This window comes from Sus scrofa, chromosome 5 (genome assembly GCF_054392235.1).
Source record: "Sus scrofa isolate SSC_HxYL_T2T_F1_AM1 chromosome 5, Sscrofa_HxYL_maternal_Yorkshire_Landrace_v2.0, whole genome shotgun sequence".
Taxonomy (NCBI): Eukaryota; Metazoa; Chordata; class Mammalia; order Artiodactyla; family Suidae; genus Sus; species Sus scrofa.
In genome coordinates, this window is record NC_139387.1 from 5,612,255 (window position 1) to 5,628,145 (window position 15,891).

General features: G+C 62.3%; 1 protein-coding gene across 6 annotated transcripts in view; it reads left to right on the forward strand.

Moving 5' to 3' along the window:
* The window catches only part of SCUBE1 (signal peptide, CUB domain and EGF like domain containing 1), a 130,968-nt gene that overhangs the window by 72,907 nt on the left and 42,170 nt on the right, over positions 1-15,891 (forward strand). For 3 of the 6 annotated variants that reach the window (XM_003125983.7, XM_084955061.1, XM_084955063.1), the window contains one exon: positions 1,333-1,422. The exons of the other annotated variants lie outside the window; for them this stretch is intronic. In XM_003125983.7, coding sequence (XP_003126031.7) covers positions 1,333-1,422 — 90 coding nt within the window. The remainder of the gene's footprint in view (positions 1-1,332; positions 1,423-15,891) is intronic. 6 annotated transcript variants of the gene reach the window in all.

Here is a 15,891-nt window from a genome sequence, read left to right on the forward strand (position 1 = left end):
GAGCCAAATAAAGCCAAACCAAACCAAACAACCAAAACAAGAGAAAAAAAAAAAAATGCAAAGCAAAACCCGGTCTCAGACCAGTGTCTCTATTGCAGCCTGATCCCATCTAGAACCTCCTGTCCCGCCTGTCCCCTGTCTCCACTGTCCTCCGGGGGCTCGCCCAGCCCCCGGCCCCTCCTGTCTCGTCTGCTGGGGTCTCCCGCGGCGGGCGCTGCGCAGCCGAGCCGCCTCTGCCGGCCCCGGAGCAGCGCCAGCAGCTGCCGGCCAGACACGCACCCAGCCTCGTCTAACACATCTCGTCTCGGTCCCCCTGGCTCATCCTTCCTGATTTTTTTCTCTTTTAGTGTCTGCTGCATGCGAAGGTCCCTGCTTGGATCTACCCTCTCACGTAACCTCCCTCACCCGCCCTTGCCCTCCCCTCTCCGTAGACATCCTTTTCCAGACCCAGCTCCTGGGCCGTTGCTCCCACCTGGCCCAGAGAAGCTTCCTTCTGCCCGTGCTCACTGCTCCTCAGGCCCCCCTGGGAGCCACCGTCTCCACACACCCCCCACCCCGAGCAAAGAAGCGCGAGCCAGCGAACCGCACGTGCTTCTCCCCCCAGAAGCATCTGGCAGCTCCCGGGGGCCGGCTCTCTCTGCACGCTCCTGAAACAGCCGGCCCCCCTTGGCAGCCCCGTTGAGCATTGAATGTCTCGCTCCAGTCCTCCATAGACAAGCAGGCAACCAGCGCTGCCCAAATCGACCCCCTGGTTTTTCTGTGTCTGTTTGGTTGGACCCACTGTTGTGTGCAGGTGTGTTTGTTCCTCCCTGTGTTTTGCTCTTCGTTTTGCATGAGTGTTTGACACCCTTTCACGCCCTTGAGACAGGGCATCTGCTGTCCAGGCGCATCCATCACCGGACCTCGCAGCCCTGTCCCCTTGTCCTGTGCCTGCCTCTCCAGCCTGAGCCGGCGTGCCTGTCATGCTCCGCGGGTGGCGCTGTCTGCCTCTCGGGCCCTCCGCGCACGGGTCCTGTCTGCCCTGACCTCAGCCTCCTGCCATGTTTGTTTGCAGATGGGCCCTGTGTCCCATCCGTGTCCTTTTGTGGTCATCCCCTTTTCTGCCCACCCCCCACCCCACCCCCTGCCCCCAGCCCTGCTGCCTCTTCGCTCTGCCCTGAACACGCCACCCTGGAGGTTCCCGGGATTAGCCCCTTGGCGAGGACGCCACGCCAGCCCGGCCCGCTGTATTGGCTTTGTGTGCGCCACGCCGCGAGGCTGACTGTCTTGGGCCGCGGGAAGTGGGCTCGCATTAACCACCGGCTCCGTGTTTGTCCCTTACTTGTGTTTTAGAAAAGGATGAGGCTGCAATTGAGCGCTCTCAGTTCAATGCCACGTCAGTAGCTGATGTGGACAAGCGGGTGAAACGGCGGCTACTCATGGGTAACACTTTTCTTCCACTTCCTTTGTTGTACTTGCATCTTTGTGCGTGTGGGTGTGCGTGCGTGCGTGTGTGCCGGCATATGTGTGTGTGTGTGTGTGTCTGTGTGCGTGCTGGCGTGTCAGGCTGGGAGTGCTGTGCTGGCAAGTAGGGTGTGAGCGTGCGTGTGTGGGAGCCGAGTGTCCGTGTGCCGTGCCCACCGTGTGGTCCTGGTCCTGAGTGCCGTGCGTGAGTGTGGGGGGCTCCGCTCCAGATGTGGACTCACTTTTTCCTTTTTAAAGTTTTGACCCTTCATCAAACACGTGTATTTCTTTGTGTGTTTGTAGCAAAGAAGCCAAGCCGGTGTCTAGTGGCCTCTGTGTGTAAGGAGATGTGTGCTGTAACCCCACCCCCCCGCCCCACGCCTCGCAGTAGTGCCCACACTTTGCCGTTAGGATTTCAGGCTCAGCAAAGCTTCGCCGAGACAGAGGCGAAGGCAGGCGTTAGGGTAGAGCAGGGATTCAGGCCGCACAGTCCTCGTCTCTCCCGCCTGGGAGAGGAGCCACGTCTGGGGGAAAAGCCACATCTAGGCCGCGGGCTCTCGGGAGCAGCCAGCCCACCCTGCTCGCTTTATAGTTGGGAGGTCCGCTGCCCAGAGAGGGGAGGCCTGGGCAGGAGCACCCAGCAGACAGGTGGAAGCAGGACCCCCTCCACCCTCCTGGCCCCAGGGCTCCCCACATCCACAGTGAGCCCAGCCCAAGCCCGCCGGGCCAGCCGTCTCGGCCCACTTTTCCATGGTCTGCACTCGGCCCCCTCTTGCCTTGTGTGTGGGGAGGTAATTCCGTGCGATGTCAGCTGCATTCTGAGTGCTGCCCCTGAGCTGGATCCAGACGCTAGGGAGGCTTGCCCAGAAATGCCTGCGGCCACCTGGGGTGGCTGGAGGCCCGCCCGTAACTGACCCGGGCAGATCAGGGGAGGAACGAGGGAAGGAGGCGAGAAGAACCGCTCTTCAGCCGAGCTCAGTCTGCAGAGCCGGAGCGTCCGTCTCCTTGATGCTTCCCTCCTCTGGCCCTCGGCCCCGCCACAGCTCTGCGGCTGCTGGCCCCAGGTGCCCCCAGCGGCCCAGGCCTCTGAGCACAGCGATAGGGCCACCTGGGATTGCCACAGCCTTCTTTGTGGCACTCCTGGTAAGTCACACCTGCCTTGGGAGCTGTGAGCCCAGGGGTGCATTTCTCATGTCTCGGAGGGGGAAGCTGGGGCTCGATGGGGTGCCTGGCTTGCCTGAAGTCCCACACTACCCTGCAGAGCTGAGCTCAGCCCAGAGGTCATGGCCATGTGGGCCATCTTAAGTGTCAGGGTCGCAGAACCATGGAGGTCGAGCCAAAGGTCACGAGAGGTCACTTAGTTCTATGGTCCTTGTAGGGACTGCCGAGGAGCCCAGGCAGCTGGGGGCAGGGAGGTCGAGGTGGCCTGTGTGCCGGGGAGGAGGCTTGAGGTCTCCGCCAGTGAAGCTCTGAGGGGCAGAGCTCTGTGAACCCCCAAGTCCACACTCGACAGGACAGGCACTCCCAGGTGGGAGCTCTGCAGGCCAGAGCAGCCTGGGGATGAACCCCCAGTTACACAGGGCCAGGCTCAGGCTAGAGGGCCACTCTCTGCGAGTTCTCTGGACAGGACTGTCTTGTTGATGGGGCATGTGGGTCAGCCCCGGCAGGGCTGGAAGTGGCCAGGGGTGGGCTTTGAGGCGCCAGCAATCAGGCATGTCCACTGCCCTGCACGATGGTGTGAGTCAGCTCTGCGGACTCTCTGCAAAGGTGGCTGCTGGTGCTCTGAGGCCCACGAGGGCCCAGCCCCTTATCGGAGAGCCGGGCACTGCTGTCCAGGGCCGGAGCTGCAGGGCAGGCCCAGGGACTGGGCCCCCAGGTGGCTTGCACCCTTCCCAGCAAGAGGATGTTGGCAGAAGAGGGCTGAGACGAGATGGCATCAAGCAGGAGAGTGGCAGGTGGGTGGGTAGGTGGAGAGAAGCGCCTCTGTACTTACATTTTCTGAGTAGAGGTGGTAGAGGGTGGCCCGGGCCAGCCGCCGGGGAGCAGGGTCTGGGAGTGGGGGAGGATTGAGGATGCAGGTGCCCTGCCCCCGGGAGGCGGAGCTGGGAGCAGATGGGGCCTCTGCCAGGCGCCGGAGGGGCCGGGGAAGTGGGTGATGATTGGCTGCCCTTGGGTTCCCACCTCTCTGATGGTGGAACTTCCGCCCGCCGCCACCCTATTAGAGACTGAAGAGACCTCTCCCTCCTCTGGTCTCCCTACAACACTTAACAGTGGGGCTCAAGGGCCAAGGGCCACGGCCGCACGTCTGGAACTAGGTGACGGAAGCGTCCGTGAAAGGCGCTGCCTGGAGCGCGAGTGAGCACCTCTGTCAGGAGCCCATCACCTCCCGCACCTGTCGCCTCTAGGTCGGCCCACGCGGTGCAGAGGTAGGGTCCTGCTGGACTTCCCGCCTAACTGGTAATCCCCGTGCAGCCTGGCTGCTCCCGGGCTGTCACCAGAGGCGAGGAAGGGAGGATGGGGGAGATGACCATCCCCGCTCTGCCCTGCTGGCCAGAGCACACCCCTGTGTGGAGAGAGTGGCGGGGGCGAGGTCGGCATCGTTGGCCTGTGGGGAGGAGCACAAGCGGTTTACCCCAGTGCGTCCTGGGGCTGGCGGGCTGCTCGAGCCCTCTTTGGGAGCCTGGGAGGGGATGGCGGTCGAAAAGGCAGAGGAAGAGGCTGTTCTGTGGCCCAGGCGCCGATAGAGTGAGACACAGAAATTCCTTGGAAGGCCAGACCCTGGCAGCCCTGCTCCCGAGTCTGTGCTCCTGACCGCGGCACTGCCAGCAGGGCCCCATGAGAGAACAGAGACCGGGGACTGTCGTGAGAGAGGGCAGGGGGCCACAGTGCCCCGGAATGGTCTGCCGTGAGCAGAACCCTCTGCGGTCAGGGTCCGTGGCTCCATCAGCACAGGGCATGTGTGGTGCAGTCACCTGGTGGCTGAGATGGCCTGGCAGGTGTCTTCCACCCTGAGGTGCCAGCTATCCGCTCTGTGGCTGGTGGTGGGAGGGGGTGGGGGAGGTGGCGGTTTCCAGGGCCAGTTGGTAAGGACCTTCTGCAAGTAAGTGGGTGCAGGGCGGCTCTTGCCAGCCCCCGAGGCTCCGTGAGCACATGCCCATCCTCACCGCTCCCTGTGGTGATCATAGGGTGACCCAGGGTGACCCCTCCTCCGTGTCACAGAGGGTAAGTGACCTGCTCACTGCAGGCCGCCTGCCCCAATTTCCCTTTCCCACATGGAGATGGAGAAGTTAGGTTCTAGATGCGTTTATTGGCTGTTTGACTCAGAGTATTTCAGAAACATGTGCCCAGACCGCAGAGGTCACAGGTCCCTTAGATGTTTGCAAGTCGTTTCATTCGCAGTCTCAGCTCCTAACACAGCCGAGAGCCGGCGACAGTCAGAGGACACGAAATGATGAGCCAAACCCCGGGCCCTTTACCCGCGTTGGAGCCTCTCAGTTCCCCTCTGGGAACCTGCCTGCTCTTTGTTTCCCCAGGGCCACTGTTCCCTTGTAGAACCTTGCAGAACCTGGCCACAAGGTTCTCAAGTTTGGAGACACTAACTCAAGCACCGACTGAAACCCTGCAGCAGCGCCCTGCTAATTACAGCCCTGGCTGCTGGCCTGGGCTCTCAGAGGCCCCATGGAGGGTTCTGGGCTCTGCAGACAGAGGCCTGGGGCCATTCAGGCCAGGTGGTGGCTCTGCCCCAGCCCTGGGGTCTCAGCTGCACCCAGAAAGTGCTAGTTACAGTACCCTCTCTGGCCACTGAGCACAGGCTAGGAACAGACACTGCTGTGTTTACTTTAAAGAGGCCTCAAAATAGGTACCGGTTTTAGATTCCCATTGAAATCAGTTAAAACGAGTGGGTTTGGAGGTGGGTGATAGAGTTCAGTTATCTGGCCAGCTGGCCTGTGTGAGTACCAGCTAAGTTTTCCACCAGCCCTGGCACCGCGCTTACAGCAAGACGGATGAGACCGGAGGAGTCGTGCTTGTCAACTCCCGGTCTCCTGTCGACTCCTTGCCCCCAAGTCTACCTGGGACGGATGCAGTTAAGGAGCTACCGCAGGCTTAGTGCCTTCAGACTGCACAAGCGTATTGTCCCAGGGGGTCAGAAATTTCACGTGGGGCTCACCGGGCTTCAGCCCAGGGGTCAGCGAGGGCGGGCTGCATCCTGTCCGGAAGCCCTAGGAGTGAATCCGCTTCCTCGCCTTTGCCGGCTTCCGCAGGCCGCCCCCTCCTCCCTCTGGTGGCCGCTTCCTCTGTCTTCAAAGCCGGCAGCCCTGCGTCTCTGACCCCGCCTCCCTCGCCGCCTCCCACTTCCACGTCTAAGGGTCCCTGTGACCACGTGGGGCCCACCCAGATCACCCAGGGTCCTCTCCCATGTTGAGCTCCTGAATTTAATGCGTGTGCGAAGGCTTTTTCGCCACATGGAGACACAGGAGATTTTAGGGGCTGTTTGTCTGCTGACCGCAAATGGTTCAGACTTGGGCTGGGAAGAACCTTTCAGGTCACCTGGCTGCTCCGTGAGGCAGAACCCATGCCTGCCGTTTCCCCTGGCTTAGGCCCAGGACCGCCAGTCCCCCAGCACAGGGCAGGGGCTGGCAGTGTGGGGAGCCCCGGCCCCACCCCCTCTGCAGGCTCCCCAGGCGGTCTCGGGGCACTTGGGCGCTCCCTCTGGCTGACTGTGCCACCTCGTCTGTACAGTCAGGCCACTTTGTAGTGGGCAGCGCGCACCTGGGTGCCCTCCAAGGAGGCAGCCCTGAGAGGCAGCTGAACCCACTTGACAGAGGACGTGAGGCCCTGACGAGGGCGAGGGGAGAGCCCCAGCCCAGTCCACACGATCAGTGAGCAGTAGCCCGGGCCAACTTGGAGGCCTGCAGACTCACCCCCAAGTCCAGGACCCTAAGTCAGGAGCCCAGCAGGCCTGAGGCTCGGGACACAGTGGATTGTAGACTCGGCAGGTGGACTCTTGCCTCCTGATGGCAGATGTGCAGCCAGCCTGTTTCAGCAGAGATGCCGGTGCTCAAGGCCCAGCGACAGCAGCAATAGTTGACCTTTAGCCCAGCTTCCTCTGGGCCTTGCCCTGTCCTCAGGCCCACTTCCCTCCCGGCCACTCTGAGAGTTGGCACTAAAGTCATTCCCATTTTACTGGTGAGGAAATCGAGGCACAGAAAGGTAGCTAGGAACTGCGCCCCCCACTCCCGCCCCACAGCTGGCCCTGCCCATCTCCCTGCCTCCCCGCCCCCCTGCCCCTCTGCTCCTCTGAGAAGGGAGCCAGGCTTCCCTTCCACTGAGTGGGCATGAGGCTGTCATGTATTCCCCAGCCCAGCCAGAGGACAAGGACATGAGAGGGACGGTGGGACAGGCCGTGACCTGTGTCCCTGGGCCCGGCCCCCACAGGAGGCACCAGCAAGAGGTGCTTCGGCGAGAGTTCCGGGATGGGAGAGAGGGGTGGGAGGCCACGGGGGAGAGCAGGCAGAGCGGGCGATGCTGGAAGTCACAGCTGAACCCCATGCTCATGCGGTCCCAGCCTCACATAACCACACAGCCACCGATGTCACTTCCCTCAGCACCACACTCCCCTGCAGCTTCCCGCTCCTCTCTCCACGCAGGGACCGCCCCTCTGCCACCTACCTCTTCTACAGCCGCCATCTCTAGGGCCCCTGGGTCTCCCCTAATTTCACCAGCCTGTGTCCCAGGCCACCTCCTTCTACCCTAATTCCAGACCCACACATTCTGGAAGCCACTGTCCCTCAGGCCCTGCACACAGGCTGTCCCAGCTCCCTGCATCAGTGGGTCATGTCACCTGCCACTTTTCACCCAGCTACCAGGGCAAAGGCTGGTCCAAACCTTCCCTGCCACCCCCCTCCCAACTGTTCACCCCTCTTTCACCAGCACCCTGTTTTGTCACAAGGCTGAGACCCCCTAACTGGGGGCAGAGGTCAAGTTGGTGCCAGCCCTGATGACCCCTAGAGGCACAGCACAGAGCCTTGCTCAGAGCAGGAACATGGGGGAGGCTGGTTGGCTCGGAGCATGAACGAAGGCTTCCTGGAGGAGGTACCCAGGGACGAGGAGGGCCTTGCTGCTCCCTATTCACGTAGGCAGGTGTCTGGCTAGGAGAGTGAGGGCAGGACCCGGCCTGGAGGAGCCTGGCGGTGGGAGGGGGCTCAGGCAGGTCTGAGGCAGGGGACTAATGACATAGGACAGTTGCCAGGGAAGGCTCAGCTGAAGGGAGATGGTGGTGGACCGGGGGGCCCGGCAGGCGCCCTCTCCTCCAGCCATGGCCTCGCCACTCATAGGGCTGCGCTCCAGGCCCTGAGCTCGTGTTGCGGAAGGACCAGGGTGGTCAGACTTCACCCCGTCACTGCACTGACCCAAGCACACTGACCTCCGGCGCTCGCCCCTACGTCCCTCGGCTTCCCTGGAGCCTGAGGCTGGCTAGCTTTCCCCTCTCTCTGGGCCTCCCATGAAATCTGAGTCTGTGCAAAGCCTGAAAGCCATGGAGACTTCACCTCCATGTGCTTCTGAGCGCCACTGTCACAGCCCCCAGAAATGAGAGTGGGGTAAGGGCAAGATCCCAGGAGTGGCCGGGTGGGCACCCCCTCCCCAGGACTCTGAGAGTGGGTTCTGTGAGGTAGGACCTCAGGCGCCGGGGGTGGGTGGGGGGATGTCGCTGCTGCTGTGGGGGCCGTGGGGTCAGAGAGCACCGACCAGGAGACACGGGCTGCAGTCTAGCAGTCGGGTGCAGAGACCGTGAGCAGATGGGGTTTAGGAGGCCCCGCGTCCAGTGGAAAATCCACAGGGGTGAGGCCGGCCTGTGAGCGTGGCGCCAGCGGGAGGGTGACAGATGGCAGCTGGAGGCCAGAGGGCTGGAAGCGTGGGGTGGGGGGGAGTATGGGATGGAGGAACAGAGAGGGTGATGTGGCCGGGGTCAGCGATGACCCTGAGGGAGGTAGCACGGTCTCCCTCAGGCAGAGGTGGCCCAGCCCCGGGAGGCGAGGGGGTTAGCCAGAGCCGCATGGCTCTTCCCCCATCAAAGGGCTGGGCGTGGGAAGTCTGCCCTGCCATGTTCCCCCTGGTGGCCTCAGCCACTCTCTTCCCCTCTCTGCTGTGAAGTAGAAAAGCAGGAGTTCCCTGGTGGCCTAGCGGTTAAGGATTTGGCATTGTCATTGCTGTGGCTCTGGTTCAGCCCCTGGCCTGGGAACTTCTGTATGCCTCGGGCACAGCCAAAAAAAAAAAAAAAGTAGAAAAGCAATTCCTGGTCCTGTGGCCTCAGGGACAAGGACCCACTGGATGAGTGATGCCTGGGCCTGCGCTTCATCAATCAGAGCAGCTGGTAGAAGCATCAAGGGGTGCTTCTTAGTGGTCTGCCCGGTTCTCAGGCTTTGTGTAAAATGCCACCTGATCTGTGGCAGGGCCCCTCCCAACCATCTCCGTGACTCACACCCCCAAGCCTGCACCAGGCTCCACACAGCCAGCCCCCGCCCTGCCCCGAGGCAGGCGCCAGCTTTCCATCCAGATGGGGCGAGGCTAAAACCCAGCCGCCCGCTCTGGGGACCAAGAGTGAAAGTGAGCCCCCCAGATAACAGGTGGCCCTGCTCCCCACTGCTCCCCCCACTCAGCCCCATCCCACTGGGGGCTGGGCACACCTGACCCGCACACGCGCCTTCTGGGCCTGAGCCGTCATCTAAGAGACTGTGTTCCCCTGCCCCCTCCCTGTCCACCAGCCCCCTCCCTGTCCCCAGTCCCCTCCGTGTCCTGTTTTAACTCTTTGCTTCAGAATTTGGTCCACATGGGTCTGCAACCCCTTCGGGGATGTGATTGCAGTGTCCCTGGCCCACTTCATGATGTTTTTGCTGGTCAGTGTGGCCCCTTTGCCCTGCCACACTCAGGAGGGCCTGGGACGGTAATGCTGATTTTCCGCTGGAGCCCAAGGCACCTTTTCCTTCTTGGTACAACCTTGCGAGGAGCCGGAGAGATAGAAACATGAAACTGATCAAGGGCCTGGGCCCCCTGCCCCACCCACCTGGGTAGGCCCCGCCCCTCCAGCCCACCTGGCCTCCCTGGGGCTCCCTCTAGCTGGCTCCACCTGAGGGCAGGCCTGGTGGTGGCTGCAGACCAAGTGCCAGGAGCTGGCTGTTGAGCGGCGAGCAGCCAGAGGGCAGGGCTTCCTGGGTGAGATTGCCTGGTGTGTCCCAGGGAGGTTGGGGCTGCTCGGCCAGGCTGGATCCTCGTTTTAAGAACGTTTGTGCTCAGAGCAGGGACTCTTGATGGGAGTTTCACTAACAGTAATTCTTTCCAGTTTGCTGTCCTGGCCCAGGCTCAGGAGCCAGACTGGGTTCCCTGCCTGCATCACCACCCTAGAGTCACCTCATATCCCTGAGCCTCAGCTTTCTCTTTTGCAAAAAGAGGATTTACTCTCCCCTGAAGCAGCCTGGGCGAGACGCTTGGCGTGCAGCACTCGACCATGTGTGTGGCCCGTGCCTGGCGCTCAGTCACATTCCGTTCCTCCCCTTTTCTTCTTCCCCTGGCCGTTCGCATTTTATTCACGCACTCAGAGTGCTGGTGAGGAAAGCAGCCTTGATGGTGAGTCCCAGGAGGTGAGGCGGGAAGCGGGCCCTGCCTGACCTTGGTCGGGTCGGAAGGGGGCTGATGCAGTAAGAAGAGGAACCTGAGAACCAGCAGGGTAAATGAGCACCCTTCAGAGGCCAGCCAGGCACCCACGACCTTTCCCTTCCAGGAGGCCCACCCAGCTCACAGGCTGGAACTCGGGGGAAGGAGAGAGAGAGGGTGGACGCAGGCTCTGCCCTGCCCCCGGCCTGGCCCCAAGAAGTCACAGGGTCTGAGGGGCAGAGGGGGAGGCACAGCGATGCAGGACCCTGCCTCCTTCCCCCCAGGCTGTCAGCCGACCAGTCCATCCCCATTCCAAGTCCCCAGGGCATCAGGCCAGCCGCAGGCATCCCCTCCTTTGAGCAGCCCCAGCGCTAGGTCCTTGTGGACCTAGATGTGTTTAATGTTCCCAGCCACCTGCAAGAATGCCATTCAGCATTCCCACGAGGAAACCGAGGCTCAGAGAGGTGAGTGGCTGGCGCAGCTTCCCACCAGCCTGCTCTGCCCACCAGCCCGCACCATGCTCCCTCCAGGGGCTAGGGCTGGGGACAGGTCTGCCTCCCTGCCAGGCTTCGCACAGAGCCTGGAGGGTAAGTGCTCTGTTGGCGGGTGTTCTGGGGAGAAGGGCCTAACACTCAACCTCCCGGGTCACACACAGCTGGAGGGCCAGCCTAGTGCCAAGGAAGGGTCACCAGCCAGGTGACCTTTCTCAGGCAGCTTCCGCCCTCCAAGCTCCTGAACCTTCTGTAGAAGGGGTGTGTGATCCTGCCTCCTGCCTCCATCCCTGCGGGGCGGCTGGGCAACCATGCTCCTGTCCCGGCCTGGCTCTCCTCACTTTCCAAGGGACCCTGTGAGGAGCACAAGCCTGCGACAGTGATGATGACCGCAGGGCGGCCTGGAGGTCAGGGGGTCGGCACGTAGAGACGGGTGGCGAGGGAGAGCAGGGCCGCTGTGCAAAGGCCGAGTGTGGTGCTTGGGCTCTGGACCCGCGTGCAGCTCCCCGTGCAGGCGGCGCACCTCGGCTCCTGAGGGCCACCCTGCAGAACCCGTGGAGCCCGTGCTCAGGGGACGGGCTGAGGGCCGGAGGTGAGCCCAGGCTCTGTGAGAGACGCAGGGCGAGGGCCCTCTTCTGTCTCCCCTGAGAAGCCAGGAGCCCGAGGCCTGGGTCAGCGTCAGGCTCCCCTCCAGCGCCTCTCTCGCGGCCACCCAGCACCCAAGGGATCGTTCCCCAGCTATGGGTCGGACAGAGGAGGGAGCCACCTGTTGCCCTGCTGAGGCCGCCGAGAGACCAGGGCGTGTCTACGGCCCGTCTGCCCAGCGCAGAGCAGGACTTCAGAAAAGAGCTGTTAGATGGCCAGAAACTGGGTACGGAGGCCTCACCCGCAGAGGTCCTACGGAATGGCCCCGAGAGTGAGCGGGTGGGCACGGTCATGACAGCTTACAAAGCCCGTCACGTCCACCTCTAGTCTGGGCCTTGCAAGAGCCAGGTGGTGGATGTTGTCGTGTCCATGGGCGCATCCAGAGACGCAGGCTCTGGGAAGGGAAGGGACTTGCTGGAGCTCACAGGACCGACATCTAGAATGGTGTTTTCTGCCTCGTAGTTCACGTCTAATCTACTGCCCTGTGACAGTGACTGTCCTTCAGGCCAGACCTTGCCCCAGGCTAGGGTGGGACCAGCAGGCGGCGCCAACTCAGCAGATGCCGTGCAGGCCGAGCCCAGTCCCTCTGATGGAGCCTGGCCGGGCCACAGAGCGGGCCCAGTGAGCCGCTGCCCCCTGTCTGCTCAGATCTGCTCTGCCTCTGTCTTCATCCCTGACTCTCAGGGTTTGGCCCAAAGCAAGACTCCCCCAGGGCAGGACCAAAGAGTGACCTTTCAACACATCCAGGGTTTTCTGCTTGCCGAAAAGGGGTTGACGCTCAGGCCACTTCCCTACCGCCATGCCCAGCCCTGTGGGGTAAGAATTCGCCCCACTCACTGGGTGAGGAGGCCGGGCACCATGGGCGCTCATGGCCATCGCCTCAGGCCACCAGCTCTGCTGCCCACGGCAGACCTCCCCTGAGGGTCCCCTTGGAGGCCTGGCTCTCTGGCCTGGTCTGGCTCACTCATCAGCCTGGAGTCTCACCGTCTTGGGTTCAAATACCAGCTCCTCCCAATAGCTGTGTGACCCGGACACGGGGCCAGTTTCACCGTGTGTGACGCGTGCACTCACCCAGGGTGCTGCCCTTAGAAGGACCCACAACTGGCTGAGGACTCTGTTGTCTGCCTTAAAATTCTAGACAAATTTGGGGGAGGTCCTGTTGTGGCTCAGTGGTAACAATCCCAACTAAAATCCATGAGGATGCGGGTTCTGTCCCTGGCCTCGCTCAGTGGGTTGGGGATCTGGCCTTGCCATGAGCTGTGGTGTAGTCGCAGACACAGCTCAGGTCCTCTGTTGCTGTGGCTGTGGTGTAGGCCAGCGGCTATAGTTCTGATTGGACCCCTGGCCTGGGAACATCCATATGCTGTGGGTGCCGCCCTAAAAAGACCGAAAAAACATTATTAATTTTTGAACAAAGCCCTCATATTTGTTTCGCTGTTGATCTCACAAACTGTGTAGCTAATTTTGCCTAGATAAGTTCCTAAACTTCTCTGAGCCTCAGTTTCTCTACCTACAAAAGGGCCTCTCTTCTAGGGCTGCCGTGAGGCCTGCGGAGGTTAGAGGCTGAGAAGTGCTCTGTCCGCTGCGCAGGGCTGTGCCTGTGAGGTTTCATCCCCCTGTTTCTCCAGGGGAGCGGAGAGGCCTTTAGAAAGAGGCAGACGCAGGGCGAGACGGAGGCTCAAGGATCCGACAGGAAAGTTTTCAGAGCCCGGGCCCAACTCTGGGTTTGGTTTTGCCCTCTTCCCCTTCCCAGCCCGAGGTCTGGCACCAAGATGCCAGCCTCCCTTGGCAGCAGGTGCTTCACAGGGCAGGCCTGCAGAACCACACTGGCATAGACCCCAGCTCCTTTGAGACTCGGGTGACTTGAAAGAGACCCCCTGTGCTGGGCCCCAGAGCACTCCCCACACCTCTCCCAGGGCCGAGACGCTGCTGCCACCCCGACTCGTGGGCTGATCCTGTCATCAGGAGAGGACAGGCCCATATGGTGTCTGACTCTGAGACCCCAGTGGCAGAATAGAAGCCTGGGTGACCTCTGGTCTTAGGGAACAGAGAAGCGAAGCTGCTCTTGGAGGCCCTGGGGCCAGGAGCCCAGGGGGCGTGACCCAGGCTGCCTGCCATTGCAGGCAAGGAGCCCTCTCAGCAGCACCCAGCAGCCGCTGCTGGGAAACGCCTGGGGACAAAGCTCTCAGTACCCCCCAGGCCGCTGCTTCGCATTGTAGACTTTAGTCCCCGACCCCACTTTAGCCCAAAGGACTGGCTAGACCTCGCTGTCACCTTTTCCAGGTGTATTGCACTTGACAACGCACCTGTGCTGACCTCAGAGCAGTGCAGCCCAGGTGGGCGCGGCAGAAACGGCCCACCCGTGCTGTAGACGGGGCCTGGGAGCGGGTGCAGGAGCTGCCCACGGCCCCTGGGAGGGCGGCGTAGAGGACAGGCTGGTGGCTGTGTGCTCGTGTGCTTGCCCCCTCCCCCACCCCCACCCCCAGCACAGAGCCTGGCCGAGAAGGCCCCGGGCGAATGCTGGCTCTTAGCATTACTAGGTGAGCCCGAAGGTCCCAGCTCCCCAGGGAGAGGCAGTAGTCTGGAGAAGAGGGAGCCCTGCGGGGGTCTCTGCAGGTCACCTCAGAGGACACTGGTGGCCAGGCCCAGAACTGCAGCAGTAAGAACCAGGCCCCAGGCCAGGTAGGGGAGGTTAGTCCTGGGGGCAGAGAGGTAGGTTCGCGGAGAAGAAGTGCTGGGGAAGGAGCTGGGGAGTCACCGCTCGCCCGGCCGCTCAGCCAGGGCGAGGCCTGGTGCGGGGGGCTGCGGTGGAGATCTGAGGCTGTCAGGTGCGGTGGAATCAGGCCCAGTGGGTCCCACTTACCCGCCACGCCACTCTGGGCAGATTCCCAGTGTCCAGCACCAGCTCCGCGCCCCGGAGGCACAGGGGGCAGGCGCCAGCTCACGGAGCTGCTGTGAGCACGAGGAGCTTGAGGCTGGGAAAGCTCTGGGTGGCGGGCCTGGAGCAGGTGGTGCCTGTGGGACGGGGCGGTTGGCACCCAGAGCGCCCCTCCTGGGAAGCATATCTTCTTGTACAAACGGAGTCCAGGGCAGCACAGGAGACTGAAAGGGCACGGTCAGGGGAGAGGCCTGCACGGGGGTGGCCATCCAGCCTTGACCCCAGCCCTCTCTCAGTCTCCATCTGCCCAGTGGACGGGTAGGGCCCAGGTCTCCAAGGCCCCTGCCACTCTGGAGGCCCAGGATTCATTTCCATCAGGGCCTCCAGGGACAGGAAGGGCCTGCAAAACCCCTTGGAGCCTGTTTGGCCAGGTCCCTTTCTCAGGGACATGGCCCCAGTGGCCACGATGTACCCACCTCTACTGCCAGGGAGGGGCCATTGGTCCTCCCACTGTCACCAAGTAAGACCACCCAGTGGTGCCCCAGCCCGAGCCCTTGGCACCTGCTGCTGCCCAGCATCCCTGTCCCCGCACCTCTCCAAGGCCTGAGCTTCAGTTGCCTGCAGCTGAGAGGGGCTCTCCCATGGGGAAGGCTAAACAGGCGCTTGATGTGACGACAGGAGGGGGGTTCCCTGTCTGGCTGTAACCCCAGGGGAGGAAGCTGACACGTGCTGAGCCCCGGGCCAGGCGCTGTGAAGCCTGGGGTTTCTCTGATCCTCACCTCAGCCCTGGGAGGCAGGCTTGCCATCCTCACCTGCCAGGGGTGCGTGCTGAGGTTGAGCCCCAAGGGGTGGCCTACCTAGGTCACTCAGTGAGTGACAGAGCCAGGGTCCTAGCCCCACTGCCCCGCAGACAGCCCATGGGGAGACGAGAGGGCTTGGGCAGGTGTGTGCAGGTCAGAGTTTGGCCTGCAGGAGCACAGGGAGCGGGGCTGGCCTTCCTCCCGCGTTTGGCGCTTGGAGGTGGTCTGGGAGCCGGCCTTGAACCATGAGTGGGCGCCAGGCCGCCAAGCCGCTGAGCAGTGCACCCCGAGGCAGGGAGGCGGAAGCTGCCGCACCTGGCTGCTAGGCTAGGATGTGTGGAGAAAGACCCACTTAAAGCCTGGGGAGAGCCTGAGGCAAGGAGCCTGGCCTTTCAGTGGTCCTTACAGCGGGTCCCATCATAGTGACGACTTCAGCATCAAGGAGAAGGGCCGGTGGCCCTCTGCAGCAGGCAGCCCTGTGCCCAGCACACTCAGGACAACACCCACCATGAGAACACACACACACACACACACACACGAGCAGAGGGAAAGCCGTGTTTCCTCCTCTCCCTGCTCCACTGGCCCCCCGCCCCAAGTTGAAGTTCAAAGGAAAGGCACTAGCAGCAGGGACTCCTGGCACCTGGGGCTATGTGTTCTTTTAGTTATCACGCCTATGTTCAGCTCCCAACTCCTCCTAGAGAGAACTGAAGGCAGCTCGCAGGAAGGCAGACGCTGCAGAAGGACAGACAGAATAAACCGATTAGGGAGAAACTGCAGGGAAAAGGCCAGCAGGGCAGGGCACCCAGGAAGCCTCAGTGGGCAGGGGATTCCAGGTTGTAGGAGGTTTGGCTCTTCACATGCTAGCAGCCAGTAGGAGAAGGAAGCCCACTCAGGCACCGTCCCCACAAGGTCAAAGCAGGCCAGACGCTCGGGAAGAAACCCAGGTGGAAAGGCTTAGAGACCCGGGAACTAGGCGCCCCGCGAG